At 36.3% G+C, this 19,975-nt stretch overlaps 1 protein-coding gene across 1 annotated transcript; it reads right to left on the bottom strand.

The window, feature by feature from the left end:
* Positions 1 to 2,529: 2,529 nt before the first annotated feature.
* On the bottom strand, positions 2,530 to 19,266 carry LOC137925381 (facilitated trehalose transporter Tret1-like). The gene is made up of 10 exons (XM_068768813.1): positions 19,126 to 19,266; positions 12,978 to 13,210; positions 12,743 to 12,896; positions 10,985 to 11,154; positions 9,609 to 9,732; positions 8,695 to 8,799; positions 8,003 to 8,061; positions 5,987 to 6,145; positions 4,459 to 4,641; positions 2,530 to 2,844 (listed from the first exon to the last, which is right to left on the bottom strand). The coding sequence occupies exons 1-10, from the start codon at positions 19,160 to 19,162 to the stop codon at positions 2,617 to 2,619; spliced, it is 1,452 nt and encodes a 483-aa protein (XP_068624914.1). The 5' UTR covers positions 19,163 to 19,266; the 3' UTR covers positions 2,530 to 2,616.
* Between the last annotated feature and the right edge of the window lie 709 nt (positions 19,267 to 19,975).

Raw genomic sequence — 19,975 nt, 5'->3', positions numbered from 1 at the left:
TATATGTATGTATGTATGTATGTATATACATGTATATTAGAAACCCACATTTTCCTTTATTTATCGTGATTAATTTAGGCGTCCACTAGTGGGCTGTATCGCCACTATTGATCACCTATTTCAAACAGTAAAGTGAGATTCTTAAATATATTTTATTGACGTTATATACTGCTAGTAGTAAATAATTAAATTCTTCAAATTATCTAAGCAACTTCAGTCGCCAGAGAACATACAACATATAAACAAGGAGTTCAGTAAGTTTCATTGTTGGAAATTCAACAGATAGTTCCGTGAAACCACGGGATCGCTGACTCTCAAAGAACAAACTCCAATATAAACGATATACCCGGGTACATGGATCCAATTAAACTTGCCGAAATTTACATACAAGAATGTAACTAAATTTCTCATTTGAGTTTCGCATGTTAGTTCATAGGGTTCGGATTTGTTTAACTTAGATACTAACCAGTGGTAGAAACCAGGTCAGTTTTTTTATTACTTACTGGCAAAGCATTAGACCTTTGTTTCGCCTGATGTTAAGCGGTCTAAGTTGAACTTGAAGGAAAAAACAAGGCTAGTTGGTTGTTACATTACTAGGAACATTCCAAGGTATATGGCCTTCATCAAAGGCAGATATGATGTCCAGTCTTGGCCACCATGGTCCACCTAGTATTCTATTCATCTGGTCTACCGGCTCAGAGCTGCCACTTGAGATCTTTTCGCCCCAATGACATTTTAACCAAGTAAATCTCCTTCCTGTCTTCACATCTTTTCCTAACTTATTTATTCTTGGTTAAAGTTGATGCTGTTAAGCCGGTGGCTTTAACAGCGTCATCAGAGCTGAGTCCACGGATCGGAAGGGTCCGTGATCTTAAATAAACAAAGCTGAACAGGCGCGTTCCAGATGCACGAAGTCGTTCGTACGTGGTAAAGCTCTCTACCCGAGTAGAGCTGTGTAGTGTTGATGTCGTGTATGCGGCTTGGGACAGCAGCGTGGACCACAGGTGAGCTAAGGATGGATCCGGATCCAACCATGATTCGCCACAGAGCAAAAGGGTAAGAAAGTAGAAATGTAGCATGAAAGATAGATAATAGACCGAAAGAAAAAGTAAAATATGAAAGAAGAGAGAGAAAATAAAAAATCATGTGAAAAATTAAATTGCAAATAAAGTCCCTCTCTCACCATAAATAGGGGTACAGACGGCCCCCAATAGCGGGGGTCACTAAAAAAAAAAAAAAACATGATTCGCCCACGTTGTTTGCGGTTAAGGAGCGGCCGCTGTGTTGTGGTACCTCACTAACATATCTCCTTCCATGCTTCACCTTCCTTCCTTCATCTACATTCCCAGGACACAGTTATCATTGGTCATCACAGTTTTTACATTATCACAGCTATTGACTCATTTGTTTATATTATTAACATTATAAATATTTTTATGGATTTATCATTATTATATTTTAATAATATTTACCATTTTAACTTATATCTTATTAGAAGCACCTTATCCAGTTTCTTTTGCTTACAATTCATCTTCTAGAGGCTATTACCTTACTTGCTATTTTCTTGAAGTGTCAAGCGACTCTTCTATAGTTTTTATTAACTTTATCCTAATACAAAGTCTTGTTACTTCTTATTGTAAGTTGCATCACTTTTCTGCAGAACTAGGAACATTGGGCAAAAGTTGTTGTCGCCCATAATGAAGGCGATAATACCTTCTTATATCCCCTTTCCAATTTCGACCTAGACATCAGGTCGAAGTTCTCTAAACACAGGACTGCCGGCGATAAATTGCACCACTGACTGTCTCCAAAAGATCGCCACGATGTCCTGTCTTATGTTGCCCACATTGAGCAACTTCCCACGATCTTGACTATGTGCTCCATCCACCTACTGGGAGACCACACCACGCGTCTAAAGCAATATTTAATGGAATCAGGCGTTACCTTGCGGAAGTCCACCCTAAGTAAGAAAACGACCAATATTTAGCCACTTCCGCACATGCAGTGGTAGTCGTGCAACAATCTACACCGCCCGTCAGCCCGCTGATAAATGCGTCCGTGTTTTTTTGACTCTGTGTTTGGCACTAATCGGTGTAAGATAACTCCTGAAGATGCTCCGTGGAGGGGTGAAACACGTGTTGAGTGATTTGACGGTGGCGGTTGTGTGATTCGCATTGTTTGCCGCGTACACATTTATCAGCGAGCTGGCGGGCGGTGCACTTTGTTGCACGACTACCACTGCATGTGCGGAAGTGGATAAATATTGGTCCTTTTCTTACTCTAAAGCAATTTTTCGCTACCTTTTCTCGTCTACGGCACACGACGATCTTTATGAGAATTTCGCGGGACACCGAGAACTAAATCCAAGAGACGAGTGAACGTGAGGTGACGAAAAATTGATTTTAACTGCGGCAAACTTCTATCCGACTTACGGCACACAGGTTGAACACTGCTCTCAAGTGATATGCCATGTTCTTATTTCATTCGGTTAAGGTAAGGTTTATTTAAAAAAAAATCATCAATAAACTAATCGTACTGATTTAATAAATATCACAATAAACTTTACAACAATCATTTAGAATCTAACTTAATATAATCCAAGAATATTCTCTAACATTACTTTCTCCGCCTCATCAGGGCTTCTTGTATCTGATCATTGGTCAAACCCTTTGTCTCCGGCACCAGGAACAGAGCCACACAGACGTCAGTTACAGCGAAGCAAGCGAATGCGTAAAATGAACCGTGGATGCCCAGGTACTTTATCATGAAGGGGAACACGCCGATGATGAAGAAGTTCAGAAGCCACACCCACTCCATGAGTAGCGTCGACGCAAGACTTTGGACCTGGAAATAAATACAATAAAATGTAGTGATTGGATCACCGACGTAGCTTGAAGAAATGCTCGGTTGAAGTGGCAATGGGTGAGGAACATCGCTCGTGCAAGCGACAGCCGTTGGGGCCGAGAGATTCTCGAGTGGCGACCAAGAGCATGTAGACGTGGCGTGGACAGACTTCCCACTGGGTGGACCAATGACATAGTTACATATGTAATGGGTTCAGGCGTTACTTTGCGGAAGTCCATCCTAAGTAAGAAGAGGACTAATAAAAATACTACTTATAAAAATGTAAATAAACAGAAATAAAATTACAAAATGTTAATGTGTAACGAGAGAGGAATGAAAGGTCACAGAGCGAAAGAGAATGAAAAAAGAAATGTGGAAGATAACCGAATGAAAGATCTTAAGATGTATAAATGAAGAGTAAGATAATAAAAAAGATTGTGAAAAACTAAATAAAATAAAACAAAAAGTCCCTGTCCCACACCAGATAGGGGGTACGAGAGGCTAAAAAAAGGACTAATAAATAGCTACTTCCGCTATGTAGCAGTAGTCGTGCAGATACCACCAAATTGTGCCAAACACTCGGTGTTTGACACTAATCGGCGTAGCAATACTCCTGAGGATGCCCCGTGGAGGGGTGAAACACGTGTTGTGTGATCTAGCGGTGGTGGTTGTGTAATTCGCATTGTTTGCCGCATGCGCATTTATCAGCGGGCTGGCGGGCGGTGCACTTTATTGCACGACTACTGCTACATAGCGGAAGTAGCTATATATTAATCCTTTTCTTACATAGTTAGAGTTGCTGCAAGTCGCTGGATGTGAGCAGCGCAGGACCAATCATATGATTTCTATATATAAAAATTAATTTTATACTATCATTCGAAGGCAATACACGTTTCAATTTGTTTAGAGACCAACTCTATACTCCTAAATTTCTTTATTTTAACATCAGCATAGAAGCTCAAGGGATAAAAGCGAGGTGGTAGTCTTTGTCCGCCAAACAACAGACACCCTCGGGCTGTATAACAGTGTCCATCATACGGTAGCAGTTTCAGTCACACACGTGCTTGTATTACACGGACGAGACTCAAGATGCGATCGCAAGATTCATCGTTGTGAATACGGCAACCGCCGCACAGATACTGGGGTACAACCTTTTCTTTGGGTTTCCGGAGGGAAATCTTCCAGATGTTCAAGATACACTGCCTCTGACAGGTTCAGACAATCCACGTAAATTCCTAAAACCTTCCTGTCGATCGCCCTCTGCGCTTTACGGGGGACCGCAGTATCTCCCGGTCAGGGATCGCCGCGCGGTCTTTCCTCGCGCTGTACTATTTTAAATAACCGGTCCCGGGGTATGCGTTCGGTTCACGTTACCCCTGAAACCCTCGTGGTACTATCACGACGTTTCGAAACCACATCGACCCATTGTTCACCTCAGAGTCGCTGAAGCTAGTAGGAATTTAGGGTCCCCACCCTAAACACCCGCGACTCCGAAGGTCCCGTTTAAAGTAGGGGAACACTATTACCACCACCACCGCCATCTGGCATACAACTTAAGGGAAACTTACTTTTAACTTAAACACACTAATGTTTAAAAAATCAGCATACACTCACCTCTGGTAAGAAACACTCCGACATCAGTACATAGGGTATGCTGCCGGCGCCGAACATGAAGAAGAAGCAGTACACGAGGATCAGCACCGCTGTGATCCAAGGCGGACCGATGCCGGTCTGCAGCAGCAAGCCCATGCTCACCAGGCACAGTGCCACCGACACCGACGAAATTATTAACAGCATCTGAAATAATAATACACCTTGCTAAGATCATTGAAAGACGCTTCCAAATAGTTCTATTGCTGTCCATTATTTGGCGCGATAAAAGAAGAATACCAGTCTCAATTAGAAGAGAGAATAGAGGAGGGGAACATCGTCTCACTGGTGAGTAATATGACGCCAGACCTTCAGCACCAGTGTGGGCACATGGGATTCTATCAGAAGCCGACATTCTTTTTTGTTGTTTACTTATTTAAAAAGTATTCAAGTGTTATTAATTAAATACTATTTGCATATATAAGATAATTAAAATAAAAAAATTAGATATCAAAAATATAACGCACCGGCGCGATACCGGCACTGCGAATGGAATTCTCTCTATCAGTGCGAGGTCTCGCGTTTTTATAACCTTTACATTGACCCTTTCTCGTGCTCATTTTGAAGGCGGAATAAAAAATGTATATACTAAACACCAATAGTTGGCCAACGAAGTTAGAACGATCAGGCGCAGTTCAGACACGATAGGATTATTCAAAAGTTTTAATGTACTTTTGGCTTGTCGATTATTTTAACAATGTATGTAGTAAGCTACCATCAACCTGAAAAGCTGATCTGCTAAGAAAAGCCAGCCAGAAACTCAACTATTTCTATTAGTACATTATAATATCAATCATGTAAATGTGTCAACGAACAAAGTTCCACACATTTCGATCAAATAAAACAGAGTTCCCCAAACTTTTTTGTGTCGTAGACCGCTTGTCATGTTTTTCCGTGTTTGGTAGACCCCCTACTTACCTGATATTGATTTCCTGTAAATTTCTAACTATAGCGAAGTTTAGTGTTAAAAACTTAAAGTAAAAACACGTGTTAATTTGTACATTTATTAATTGAATTTAAATTAAAACTACCCAAAAAAAAATTTTGTGTCTTTTATGTAAAATATACGTAACATTAAATAAACACGAGACTGCGACTCTCAGGTTTTTACAAGTTCAAAATGTATTGCGATCACAAAGCGAATACCAACATCCTACAACTTACACATTTTTATAAACGTATATAATATATTTTTTTTACTTCATAGGTACTTTTGTAAATAATGTTAATGTTTTGATATTATAAGATTGTATGATGTAAGCAAATAGGTACTATCAGTGTATGTGTTGAGATCCACTATCGTGTACTCCCATTTTCATTTCATGGACCCTCAAATTTTTTTTCGCAGACGTAGACCCCTTGCCATCAATGCCTCGTCATAGACCCCTAGGGGTCGATATAGACCACTTTGGGAATCACCGAACTAAAAACGTTTGAATGCTATTATAAGATTTTTATAGTAATATACTTTTATTGCTGGAGTTTGACTAACCTTCCTGCCGAATTTGTCGGCTACGACTAAGCTGATGAGGCTTCCGACTAGAATGACAGTCGCAAACATGACGGAGCACAAGTGAGACGACAGCGTCGGCGCAGACTGACTGAAGATCTGTTTTGCGTACACTTGAACCGGCACCATGCCCATCATTACCTGAATAGAATACGAAGATCTTTAGTAAAAAAAAGAACCTTTAAAACAGATTTGTGTATATGTATGTTGTATATAAATCTTTTAAATATTCTTATTAGAATGTTAGTGTTGATACATTTCAATAGATGGTGTTCTATAAAAATGCTTCAAGTCTGAAACACGATTTTTCGGCAGGCTTCAATTCAATGAACGTCCCAGAGTATGAAGATGCAACAAAAGATCATAAGGCCACTGTTTGTACTACTGGCATTTACGGATTCAATGCGATTTAAGAGGTATGACATAAAAGGCGCTTAGTCTGAACGAACTTAGTTACGACCTCGAGTTTCAACTTGAGTCGGAATAAAAGCGCGGGCAAGTTACTGTTATCGCCATCTATTGACGGTGTTCGGAATTACACCATACTATACGCCAGGGGTGTCAAACTCAAAAGCTAACTTAGCTTACGTGGGCTGAAAAAATTCATTGTTCTTAGAAAAAATATGTAGATTTTGACTTGAATATTGTAATAAATATTATTATTATTAATATTTTTCGGTAGAAATCAAATAGACCAAGACTACTTTAAAAAAATATCCAACGTGTGTTTATTATTTTCCATTCATAGCAGAAAACCGTTGCTCGCACTGATAATCGCTTTCAAATATGAAAATATTGACATAAACAATATATTCGAATATTTTCAAACTTTACCGGTGTTCTATGCTGGTTTCTTTTCTAATCCATATTTCTATTTTACTTTTATTGGGTTGCAAAAACGTTCATTTCTCACTGCATTAGGCTAGCGGGCTTTGTGTTTGACACCCCTCCTGTTTGCTATGCACAGTACAACAACTAATAGATTAACTAACAACAGTGTTCACATTGCCCGCGTATCAAGTACAAGTTGATAAAGCCACCAAAAAAGTTATATAACGCAGGGGTGAGCAACCCTTTTAATCAACAGTCCAATTTAAATTTAATTTTTTTTTTCGGGACGATCATAAAATAACACTTGTTAATTTAGAATGGTTTATCTATAACAAACATTAGAATTTAAAAAGTAGAGATTTCACCTACAAATTACAATGTAATATGTCAATAAAAACAAGAAAAAAACAGAAAAAAAAATATTTAAAATCTGTAATAAAAAGATTGGCACTATCTTTAATACAAACTGATTGAAAAAATCGGAATTTATTGAGTACCTACACGTATGCAACTTTCTAACCGTGCATCACTCAGCCTTTATCGATGGTGCTATTTTATTAACTGTGTCAGTTTAGTATGTACTACTATATTATTATAATTAATTTTAAGACAATATATTGTTGAGAGAAAATGTCAAAAATAAATTCAATTTTATAAATACTCGGACCGCGGAAATATATTTCACGGGCCGCATGTTGTTCATCCCTGGTATAACGTAGACCAAGAAGTTTTAGTTTTAAATTTAGTTTCTCCTTCGGCCACGAGAGGCGCTACCGTCACGTGAATACATATTTTAGTGTTTCCTACACTTTCTTAACTGCTATTTACTTTTGTTGTATTCATTCATTAATATGAGCCAATAGACGCTTACTACAAAATAAAAGTCCCCCCTAAAGATCGCTGTATTGACCAGTTTTGCGCTGCCAGCATGCAGCGACCTTCTATCTATCTATATTGTAGTGCCATCTAGTGGAAGAAAGTAGAAAACCTTTCTTCATCAATGGTCGACGGCTATTCGAGTGATGTTTTTGCTCACTGCTATTTGGTTCTTCTCCGTTTCATCATTTCTGTTTCAAACTCGCACCAAGACTCCGAGTATAGTCATCTCTTTGCTCTTTAAGTATCTTCAAGTAAGAAACACGTTTAGGATCCATATCCTTAACTCACCTGCAGAGAAAGCGAGAGACCGACAACCATGAATCCTCGACGAGACGATGGTGATAAATCTGTAATTTATTTTAAAACATATTACCTTCAAATCCACTCATCTATCTAACGATAGCTATACATGCTTTACGTACAGGATGATTAGTTATAGGTATATAAAAGCATTTTAAAACGTGTAGCTCATATAAAGTTTTTATAACTATTTTCAGTAATCTTGTATAAGCTAATCATTCTTAACGTAGGCAAATTAAGCAAGCTTCTTGCAATACAAATTTTGCAAAGATTGTAATCTGTTACAGGAATTTTGAGGAAATATTGATTTTTATATATGGTGTACAAAACATTAATTGGCAGCAAGTTACAAATTTACACCTTATAACTTAATATTTAACCGCCGCAATTGGGGACCTCTTATGGTTTTGATGGGAAAATATTTTTTTTCAGTTTTCATTTTATTTTTGTACAGTTTCTTTCTCTTTTTTCGATCTTTTACATTTTCTCTATACATTATTCTTTGGTTTATATTATAGTTTGCTATGTATTACATTTTAATCTATAATATACATTTCTATAATTTTTATCTTTATTTCTATCATTTAGTGTTTTATTTACATTTCCTTTATAACTTTAACACCTAATATCAAGCAGCTTAGATAAGTTACTTAAGTAATAAAGCACGTTAAGTGACTTACAGAGCATTTTGAAGGAGGATATTTTGGATGTCATTTCCGGTTCCGCGCTTTGCCCGTTGAGCTTTTCTTTCTCCGATTCTTCTGCTTTGACGGTATCCTCTGCAACTTTTAAGACCATAATTTTATTCAAATGCTTTTTAAAGCTTTATTGAGTGTGCAGATCCAAAAATTTACTTTTATTTAACGTTATACATTTAAATATGAAGTAAATAAATGAAAAGTAAATGAAACTCTATTGCTGTTTAAAATAGAATTGCCAATAGATACCCATTCCGACCACAAGATTTTTAATACAAGATTATATGAACCAATAAATGTTTCTAAGTCTCTTTTCACTTAAGATTCTTTCACTGTATTAGTGATAAAACTTACAACTAACCTACGTCAATACGTAACACATTAATAAAAATTATTATTACTACAGCCTTACAAGAATTAGAATAATTTCTAACATTCTTATTTGCTAATTTAAAACGACAGGCGCTGCAAGTTATAATGAAATTTTTTAACCTATCAAATAATAAAAAAGTGAATCGTTCTAATTTTAAAAGTATTTTTTCTTTTGTTATACAATCATCGAAAACTATTAACAAACCTTACTGAGTTTGTTGTTAATTCTTCTCAATAGATGGCGCTCTACGAACTAGCGTAAACTTAATTTTAGTCTGAGGCTTATGGATGATTGTAATGATCTTATGTAAAGCTACTTTGACTTTAATTTTGAGATCAATAGCTCTAATTGCACTCTAATCAAGTGTCAACTTCATCCCACAACCATTGTCACTTATCTAAATCCTTTATACCATAATAAATTAATCAATTTCTGAGATTTCTAAACACATTCCAAAATTATAATACTTCATACTATCATTTCTATAACATATCTAGACTTTAATATATAATATATTACTTACCAACATTAATAGCTGCTAATTCGACCGCAGGCATTATCAGTTGTTTCAGACGAGAGATTTCCTCTAAAACTATCTTCGAACTGGGTGACTCTCCTCTGTAGTGAGCTATAGCTAGTTTTGCATCCTGAAAATATAACAATTTATCATCATCAAGACGTAAAACAATCATTCGTAAGATTTCCACAGCTGGACATAGACCTGTATTTAATGGATTCAGGCGTTACATTGCGGAAGTCCATCCTAAATAAGAAAGGACCAATATCTAGCCACTTCCGCACATGCAGTGGTTGTCGTGCATGAAAGTGCACCGCCCGCCAGCCCGCTCGTAAATGCGCATGCGACAGACAATGCCAACTACACAGTGCTAGTCACTCGGTGTTTAGCACTAATCTGTGTAACAACTCCTGAAGATGCCCCGTGGAGGGGTGAAACACGTGTTGAGTGAATTTACGGTGGCGGTTGTGTAGTTGGCATTGTCTGTCGCATGCGCATTTACGAGCGGGCTGGCGGGCGGTGCACTTTCATGCACGACAACCACTGCATGTGCGGAGGTGGCTAGATATTGGTCCTTTCTTATTTAGGACATAGACCTGCCCTATATATTTCCAATAGAACCGAATAGAAAACACCTTTTATTCCACATTTTCCATGTTTAACAAGGTCATTTCTCCATCTCGGTTGGATGTTTTATATTACTCTTACCGGTCCGCGCTCTCAACTGCAGAATCTCAAAGACCAACGGTTTCCAAAAGAAATATTTCTAACTAAATATCTAAAAGGGATAGCTACTGAGCATTGCATGAATTTATCGCGTTGTAGGGAGAGAGGCCAGGTACGGTGCGCGGAGCTAAAAACCCGTGTACTAGGTTTAAAGAAAATTTTTCAATGCAATTAACTAAATTTGAAACAGTTTTTCCAATGTTGCTGAGGAAGCCTGTTCGCTATTGACTGGCCAAACTTCTTCAGATCATATTAGAATAAATATTTTTGCTATTACACACCAAGACAAGATGATTCATTCTTTTCTTACAAGTAAAATAACAATGGGACTTTTAAGTTTGTGATTTATATATGGCAATGAATCTTACAAGGTAATAAAGTTACAATATCGATACTACAAAAGATAGATGTTCGTGCAGTCTATACTGTGAAAGTTAAATAATCCTCTCACAGACAACATTACACAGAGTGGTTAAAGGTATAAAATCTTTATATTAGTGAATTTACGGAGATTTTTGTTGTTTAACATATGGAACAATCCTGTCCTAAAATGGCTTTGGAAAAAAAAAATACTTCTGTTATGTAAAAGTTATCGTAAAAGATCTTATGAGTTGGTTGTAGACTTATATGACTTGTATCACTCTCTTTCTACAAACCTCTTCTCTGTTCTGTCGCAGTAGGAATATAGGGCTCTCGGTGACCGTCATCATGAGAGCCACGCCAAGAATACTACTCGCCAGGTTGACCCACAGCACGTAGCGGTAGGAGAGGAACCAGCCGACGATGTAGGACAGCTGAACTCCGATACAGTACGAAGCCACGGGTACTGGAAACCAGAAACACGATCAGTAACTAATAAAGAAGACAGAAAGAAGCAAAGAAGAATGTATATTACAAATTGAATTAAAATTAATCATGATGCCTCACACTTAAATTTCTTAGATGGCCTGTATCCAGATTATTCCGAAGGTCGTCTGTTCATCTTCTGGACAGACACAATTCCTTAATGTCAGTTTAAATGGAAATTGAAATTATTAGTTCAGCTAGTCGACAACAGATGGCGCCACTAGTTTTAAAACCTTAGTTTGTTTTCCCTACGACATATATCAGCAAGTCAAGAGGTTTATTTGAAGCAATTGGATATAGTTCACAGGCCCTTCTGCGCCTTGAACTCTTGACGGACGAAGCTCTAAAATCCTTAGAATAACTGCACAAACTTTGCTTAGAATCAGTACAATACAATTGTAGCAATGTACTGATTCGACAGTGAAAATTTGTGTTAGTTGCATATACGAAGCGAGAAGATCGATAGTTTAATACGCTAATTGAGCTGCCAAATGCAACTTTAACTTGTCAATCCACTGAACTATATCAGTTACTTTAGTTCTACTTCGGATCTGATGGAGAAATCCCAAAAATCCCTTTTTGGTGCTCGTTGACCGATAAAGAGCTTGACAGTAAAATTACCAAGTATTTTGTTAAAACAAACATTTTGAATTGTCAAAGTTTCATAATGCAGTCAGTACGAGGTTAGACATAGAGTCCTGCTTTGCAGTGGGAGTCTATAGGCTGGCAACGATGAAGCATTTTGTACAACAGCCATTAGGTTTACTTCCCGCAATGATTTTGAAAGTTATTGAATGATTAATAAAGATACATAAATTGGCGACGAAGATGCCTGGTATACTATCAAAATTAGAGATAATCTACATTCATAATCTGATTTACAAATTTAAGAAAATGATACTGTAATACAAGCTTTATAAGAAGCATTACAAGAAATACAAGTAATGCAAACAAATTTAGAACTTAAAACTGAAGACGAAGAATTGCAAGCGGGGATGGACAACAGACATGATGATTTGCGAAATGAAGAAATTGACATTAGAATACAAGCATCACAAGAAACATTACTGAAATTTCAAGAAACAAAAACAGATAATTAACTACAAACAAATGAAGAAACGAATATACGAATTGCTACAATAGAGAAAAAAACAACAAACTATATCGAAGTACAATAATTGATAAAGAATGTTTCACAATAAATTGGCGACGAGCATGCCGGATTTGAAGAAATCAAAACGTGTGCGGGGTACAATGTCAAAATGGAAGAATTATCTATATTCAAAATCTAATTAACAAACTGAAGAAATTGACAATAGAATACAAACTTTACAAGAAACTTTACAAAAATTACAAGAAGTACAAACAAATATAGAACTAGAAACGAATGTACAAATTGATATAAGAGGGAAAAAATCTCAGAACATCCAGGTATAATAATCTAATATGAAAGTTACACAACTTCAATTAGGATATAGAACATTCTCTTCTTCTTAACAACCTAACGTCATAATATTTTAATTGAAAGGAGTATAAGTTTACTTATAATAATTTCTAGAATCCCATACCTGAAGCCAGTGATCCTCTGATGGATTCTTCGGCTACTTCAGAGATGTAAATAGGTGCAAACACCAACACCGAACCACATCCAATTCCTCCGATGAACCTCGCAATCAGAATCATGGTGGTTGAAGATGTGAAATCAATTATTAACCAGGAAATCTGTGAATAGATGACAATTTAGTTATTTCAAAACAAGAACTATTTAAATAAGGACATTTGATATTAAAACTTTTGTCTTACCACGAAAGGTAGGACCAATACCATGCCCCCCTTCTGTCTTCCCAGATGACTGATGACTCCGCCAACAATGACAGAGCCCAACATGGCTCCGAGAGACGGTAAACTACCCAATAGAGAGCTCTCCACATCTGTCATAGGTGATGTAAGCAAACTTGTGTCGCTTGCTGTATACAGACCGAGTGTGTATGAAGGCCATACGTACAACAAACCCGTAAGTACCGATGCAAACGAACCTGAAACAATACATAAGGTTACAGGTAACGATGTATTTCTTTTGAATGATACCTATTTATTTTTATTTATTTATAAAATCAAATGCATTGAAATGGTAGAGAGCTGAGACTTGCGATCGTAGGTAGGTTTAATGCCCGGAATACAATTTTATATAATTCACACTTTGTGCATTAATTATATAAGATTCCCACTGCTCATGAATGAGTTTCCAGAAGATGGTCAGCGTTCTCTGCGTACCATAATACCAAACTGCGATCACCAACCCATCTGCTAAGCATGGCGATTACGGTTTATTCCCCTATAGATATCTTTGGGGGAGGCCTATACCTTTCAATAAGCTATCGGCATGGTGGTGAACGCTTCAGACTTTTCAGCGATATACAGTGCTAATAGTTAAGAAGAAACATGTCTAGAACAATGTTTCCCAACATGGGCCCACAGGGGCGTAGTTTGATATTAAATGAGACGATTCGGGGTTTAAACTTTTCGCAAAAGCAAATCAGCAAATAATTGCAGTTTTATTAAATAAAATCATAAAAAATATATGTTAAAAGACTACGTACTTTGTTAACAATTTCCTAGGGATTTATTATTAAAACTTATCATTTAAGATTCTTATGTGAAGAATTAAATTATTACATATGAAATTATATTAAACAAAAGAAGTGTAGAAGGGAGAAGTAAAAGAGCAAGCAGAAAGATATTATGTATGTTTTACACGATGTATGAATTTTAGATATGCTAAATTAGTAGAATATTGTAGTAATAATTCTTAATACAACATTATTAATTATCAAAACACTTTAAAAATTAATTTTTCGTACATACAAAATGATCTTCCAATATACAATAATATTACAACTTGGCAAATTTGCACAGAAGTGTCACAGATAAAATTTAAATGATATATGATTTGTTTGTTAAAAGGCTTCGTTTCTTGCAATGAACACACTGGCTTGTTTGCTTTTGTATGTAAACATAGACGATGTTTCTCACTCACTATGGAATTCTACAAAAGATTTTATATATTATGCAAACTGCTTATTTATTCTTAACATCTTTTATAACACATCCTAAGAAGAAGGAAGAGGGGAAATGTATCAAGATTGGGAGGATCTTTAAGAGATACCTATGCCCTGCAGTGGGCGTATATTAGCTGAAAAAAAACCAGATCCTGATTAACAATCTTATATGAAAAATAGTGACAGACATGATAAATAAAATGAATAAAAATAAACTCATAACTCCTGAATTTCGTAGTCACCGCTCTGGTGCTGAAATCTAGATTGAAAAAAGGATAGAAGAAGGTCTTCCAAAAGATAGAAGAAGTTTTAACTTATATATATACAACTATAAAGAACTATAACTATAAAGAAGACCTACTTCTTTAGAAGTAGGTCTTCTTTATGGGCGACGACACTGCGCACAAATTTCTTACAGTTCTGCAGAAAAGTGGTACAGCATACGAAAAACAGTAATAAGAGTCGGGACTAAGATAAAGTAAATAAAAACAGGAGAAAGAGTCGGCGAGGACACCAAAGAAATAAAAAGCCTTCAGAGGCAAAATCAATTGCAAGCAAAAGAGATTGGACAAGGTGCTTATAATAAAATGTAACTTATAAATGTAAATGTAAATATTAAATTAATACAATGAAAAATTCATGAATATATTTAAAATGAAAATATTTCAAACAAATAAGTCAATGGCTGTGATGATGTAAAACTTTGACCCTGGGAATTTAAATGACGGAAGAAAGGCGAATCATGGAAATAGATATACGAGGGAAAATAGATTTGGTGAAGTATAAAGAGATGATACAACAGAAAATGTGAAGGAAAGAGATTGTGAAATAAAAATAATAAATATAATAAACTTATTTACCCAAATTTGTTCGCCCCAAATATGACAGGGGGAAATAGAAGTCCCTAAAATGGGAGGAATTAAAAAAAATTCGATTTATGAATTATTCATGTCTATTCCGGTTTTTGTCGCTACACTATGAAATAAAAATGAAGTAGTTTCAGCTCATAGATGCCCACTGCAAGAAATAAGTGTCCCCTAAATAATCTGTTTATGAGGAGTGGCAATTATATATAATTAATGCAGGGTGTGAATTATATAAAATTGTATCCCAGGAATTGAACCCGCGATCTATGTTCCCAGGTCCTAGTTCGTGATGGTAGTCTACAACAGCACTATATCCGCTTTGCTTAAAAATATATTCTTAGTGTTTGTTTGATAAATTATTCTAATCTGTGTTTGGCACTAATCGGTGTAACATAACTCCTGAAGATGCCCCGTGGAGGGGTGAAACACGTGTTGACTAATTTGGCGGAGGCGGTTGTGTGATTCGCATTGTTTGCCGCATATGCATTTATCAGCGGGCTGGCGGGCGGTGCATTTTATTGCATGACTACCACTGCATGTGCGGAAGTGACTAAATATTGGTCCTTTTCTTACTTATGATGGACTTCCGCGAGGTAACGCCTGATTCCATTAAATATGATAAATTATTAAAATTGTATCACATGATATTTGCTAACATTACCTTATCATATAAACATAATTTTATTTATAGAACAAGAGAAACCGTTATCAACATTAGAATATGAGAACTAAATTGTTTTATATCTCTTGTACACAAGAGACAGTTAACAAAGGTTGTCAAATGTTTGCATCTAAGGCAAGAGCCTAGGGCAAGACCTCTACTTGGTTGGTAGCTGATATAGCTGCACTACTACTACTCTACAAATTCATAAACAGGATGTTCCATTTTACTTTACCACAAATTTAATTTTGTACTGCCAAAAGTTTTGCTTTGTAACATATTTCAGATGGATTATTTTATATATATGTTTGCATTTAAAAGGCACCAAATAATTCTTCCGTCTCCTTTCTTTCGGACAACTAGACACAAGGATTCATGACATCTGTACACAGTTGAAATTACTTCCAAAACTAAGCGTTTTGCTAATACTTTTATAGTGCGTAAGAAAAGGACCAATATTTAGCCACTTCCGCACATGCAGTAGTAGTCATGCTACAAAGTGCACCGCCCGCCAGTCCGCTGATAAATGCGTATGCGGCAAACAATGCGAATCACACAACCGCCACCGCCAAATTACTCAACACGTGTTTCACCCCTCCACGGGGCATCTTTAGGAGTTATGTTACACAGATTAGTGCCAAACACAGAGTCAGAGTGATTCGCATTATTTGCTGCGTGGAATAACATACCGGCTTCATTGTTCAATTATAACTTAGGTGTCTTAAAGACAAGAGTGAATAGGTTTCTTCTAGACAAGCATCTACCATTATACTTAGATATCAAAAGCCTTTTGTTAAAGAATGAAAAATAGATTTAGATCGGTAATGCATTTTATACATATTAAAAAAATATTGTAAACGATCTAAGAATCCACACTGATATATATTTTCTAATTAGAATTTATTACACTAGGCATTTATGTAAATCTAGAGTGAATTAGTATAAATACGTTATCAACAAAATATAACTTTGACACGCATTTGATAGTGATAAAATCATAGTAAAGATAAAAATGAATTTGTTACAAAATATCGTTGGTGAGTAACACTATCGGGCATTTGCAGCGAGGACAATTTTATATTTGATTCTATTTATCTTTTTATTGTTACTAAATTTTACAGTGACTATGTATATGTAGTATATAGTATGTAGCAGTGGCGTAGCTAGGGTGTGGCGAGCGGGGCGGCCGTACCAGGCACCACAAGCAAGGGGGGCACCAAAGTTGAAAATAATTTTTTTGAATTTTTTTTAATATTTTGAATCAAAAAAATTATATATTAACTACATTCTGTTCTGAATTTTGAAATTATTTAGACTCTTTAGAGGGGGGGGGCATCAATCCCCAATCTGCCCCAGGCCCCAAAAACCATAGCTACGCCACTGGTATGTAGTATATGTAAATACCAAAATCTACAACCAATGTCTGTTAGATGAATGCATTTAATTAACATAGCCCAGAAAATTTGTAAGTTCAAGTTACAGTTGAAGCCACGCACTAGCAGATGTCCAATACCTATTAAGTTTAATGAATCTGCCTTCATCTTTTAGGCGTTCCAACAGTCAAATGATCTGACTCCCTCCTATCCTAGCGTTAAGAGTAAAGTAAAAATGAAGGAATCTTACATTATCTTGACTCTGAAGAGTGAATGTAGACCTGAAGTATGTGTGATGATCTGGTTCATGTGTGACAGCTTAGGCTGTATAAGCCTTTTGAATATAACATAAAGTATATCTAAGTAATGAGGTGGAAGAAGTAATTTAAAAATGGAACGTTAAGTATGAAAAAGAATGATATAAAACGTGGCAAATAACAAAAAATTGAACGAAAAACATAGAGAAAGATAGAAGATAAGCGTGAAAAAAAAATTATTAAGTAAAAATATTGTTTCCAAAATAGAGAAAACCTTTAAGGTAAAATAACAAAATGTACTGCTTCCAAATTTAAATTCTTCTAAGCTTTATTTTGCATAATCGAACAGTAGTACAGTGGTAGAGTTTTGAGACTTGCACGTTCGTGAGTTTGATCAACATACAATCTTATATAATTCACACTTTGCATTAATTATATAGGGTTGTCACAGCTCATCAACAAGTTTCCTATGCGTACCGTAATACCACACGGCGATCGCCAATTCGCCTGCTATTCGTGGCGATTGTGGATTATCTCATAGATATGTTCGGTAGAGACCTATGTCTTGCAATGCGTTTATGAGCTGAAAAGACGAAGCCTTATGATTTTAGATATTTTGGGAAGAGTCCGTAAATAGCTGTATAGGTTTAAAATCTTATATTATGTACTATATATATAGTACAAACGCGCGCGCGCACGTACACGCACGCACACGCACACACGCACACGCACAAACACATACACGCACACGCACACGCACACGCACACACACACACAGACATATATATATACTAAAATTTATCAACAAGGAGGTTGTGGAGGCGTTCATAAAATGTTTACTGACCTTCTGGGACACATGTAGTGATTTAGTATTTTATATACAATTAAATACAAATATATATATGTACTCTAAATAACCTTTGAATTTGGAACGAACAGTTCATTTCAATCTCGGTGGATAGTCGAAAATTATTTCAACACGTATACATTTTTATTTGTATATATAGTTTAAATTAGAAGTCCAACATTATATTTTAATTTGTAGGCAGTAACGGCTGACTATACCCGGAGATGGTCTATCTAAAATATAGCTCTCTCTACCTAAAGTATATCTCATTTGCTGCCAATTAATATATACTATAACGGAACCAAAAACAAATTATTTAAAAAATATTTTATAACCTTTATAATATAAATCATAATATTCATATATTATGCGCAGTAGTAGTGCAACGGTAAAGGTTTGACTTCGATTGTAGTGATACAATTTTATAGAACTCACACTTTGTGCAATAATTATATAGGATTGCCACAGTTTACAAACAAGCTTTCAGAATAAGGCAGCAGTATCCTTTGCGTACCATAATACCACACTGGAATCACCAACTATATCACCCTATAGATATCTTTGGAGTATGCCAAAGCCCAATAGGCTTTTATGGGCAACGATAATATATCGTTGTATTCAAGTACCTTCTTTACAGCCTATGGACGTTCACTTCTAAGTATAGATCTTCCTCAAAGTTCGCCAAGCTGATCAGTTCTTCGCTGCCCGCATACAGCGAGTTCTGAGACTAAAACTCTGTCGTCGGCTTATCCTCTAGAAGCTTTCTGCCACAACGACCATCTGTCACACGAGTAATGTACCCCGCCTGTTAAACGACCAACTGTTCCAGCTATGTATATGTTGAACAAAATAGACTTAATATATTTAATATAAGTGCAATAATCTCACATGATATCGCCGTATGAAGTTGATGTATCTTCCCCATTGTTACCTATTCAAAGTGAAGATATACTCGCATGTGTTGATCAAAGTGTACCATATTTATTACTGAAGTGCTCTGAACGCACTCGAATCGGCTCACGCGCAGGATTACTGTGAACAAACATTTTGCAATTAAATATTTTGTTTACGTGATAACAACGGCGCAATCGTCAAATTTATCTTAAATTATTTATGATTACGAAATTAATATGACAACCCTGCGCTAGGGTTGTCAAAAGTCCAAAATAAAAATTCAAAATATATTTTTTAAAATCTTATAAGCATTTTCGAATCAACGTACTGCACCATAAGGCAGTTCTGGTAAGAGCCGGCGAGAAACTCAACAGTTGCTCTTTACTCTTCTTCTTCCTTCCCTTTTCCCTTTATTTGGGGTCGGGTCTCCTTATCAATTTGCGCCAGGCTACTCTATCCTGGGTTGTCTCTGTATCAAGTTGAAGGGTTTCCTGTTCCTTTCCGATATTAGACCACCACGTAGCTTTTGGACGCCCTCTTGGGAATTCTGGGAGGCTTAAGGCAGTTTTTACCACATGGTCATCTGGTTTTCGTTCTCTCTCTGGTTCAACAATTGCTCTTTACAAATATAATTTTATAAAGAGCGCGCGACAATAATTAGCTTCCTGAGGGAGCATCAACTTTAATTCTACACATTAACATCAGTATAGTATTCTTGGACAGAATAATCTCCTTGTATTTCTAAGGTTGGTTAAATCTAAATGTAATACAATGGGATTTTAAATATGGAACGCCCACTGTGGAACAAAATAAATCTATGAAGGAACGAAAGATTTCCAATAGA

Source organism: Battus philenor, unplaced genomic scaffold (assembly GCF_028537555.1).
Source record: "Battus philenor isolate CCGP_79_NKW_IND1 unplaced genomic scaffold, ilBatPhil1.0.hap1 SCAF_27, whole genome shotgun sequence".
Lineage (NCBI taxonomy): Eukaryota > Metazoa > Arthropoda > Insecta > Lepidoptera > Papilionidae > Battus > Battus philenor.
This window is presented reverse-complemented; position numbering and strand designations above follow the sequence as displayed.

Excerpts from the sequence above, each read along its gene's own strand:
- LOC137925381 (XM_068768813.1), bottom strand. The coding sequence starts at position 19,162 with ATGGGGAAGATACATCAACTTCATACGGCGATATCAT. Across the intron at positions 8,800-9,608 it reads ATTAGCAGCTATTAATGTTG|TTGCAGAGGATACCGTCAAA; the intron begins GTAAGTAATATA and ends TGGTCTTAAAAG. Across the intron at positions 6,146-8,002 it reads GTCTCTCGCTTTCTCTGCAG|GTAATGATGGGCATGGTGCC; the intron begins GTGAGTTAAGGA and ends TATTCTATTCAG.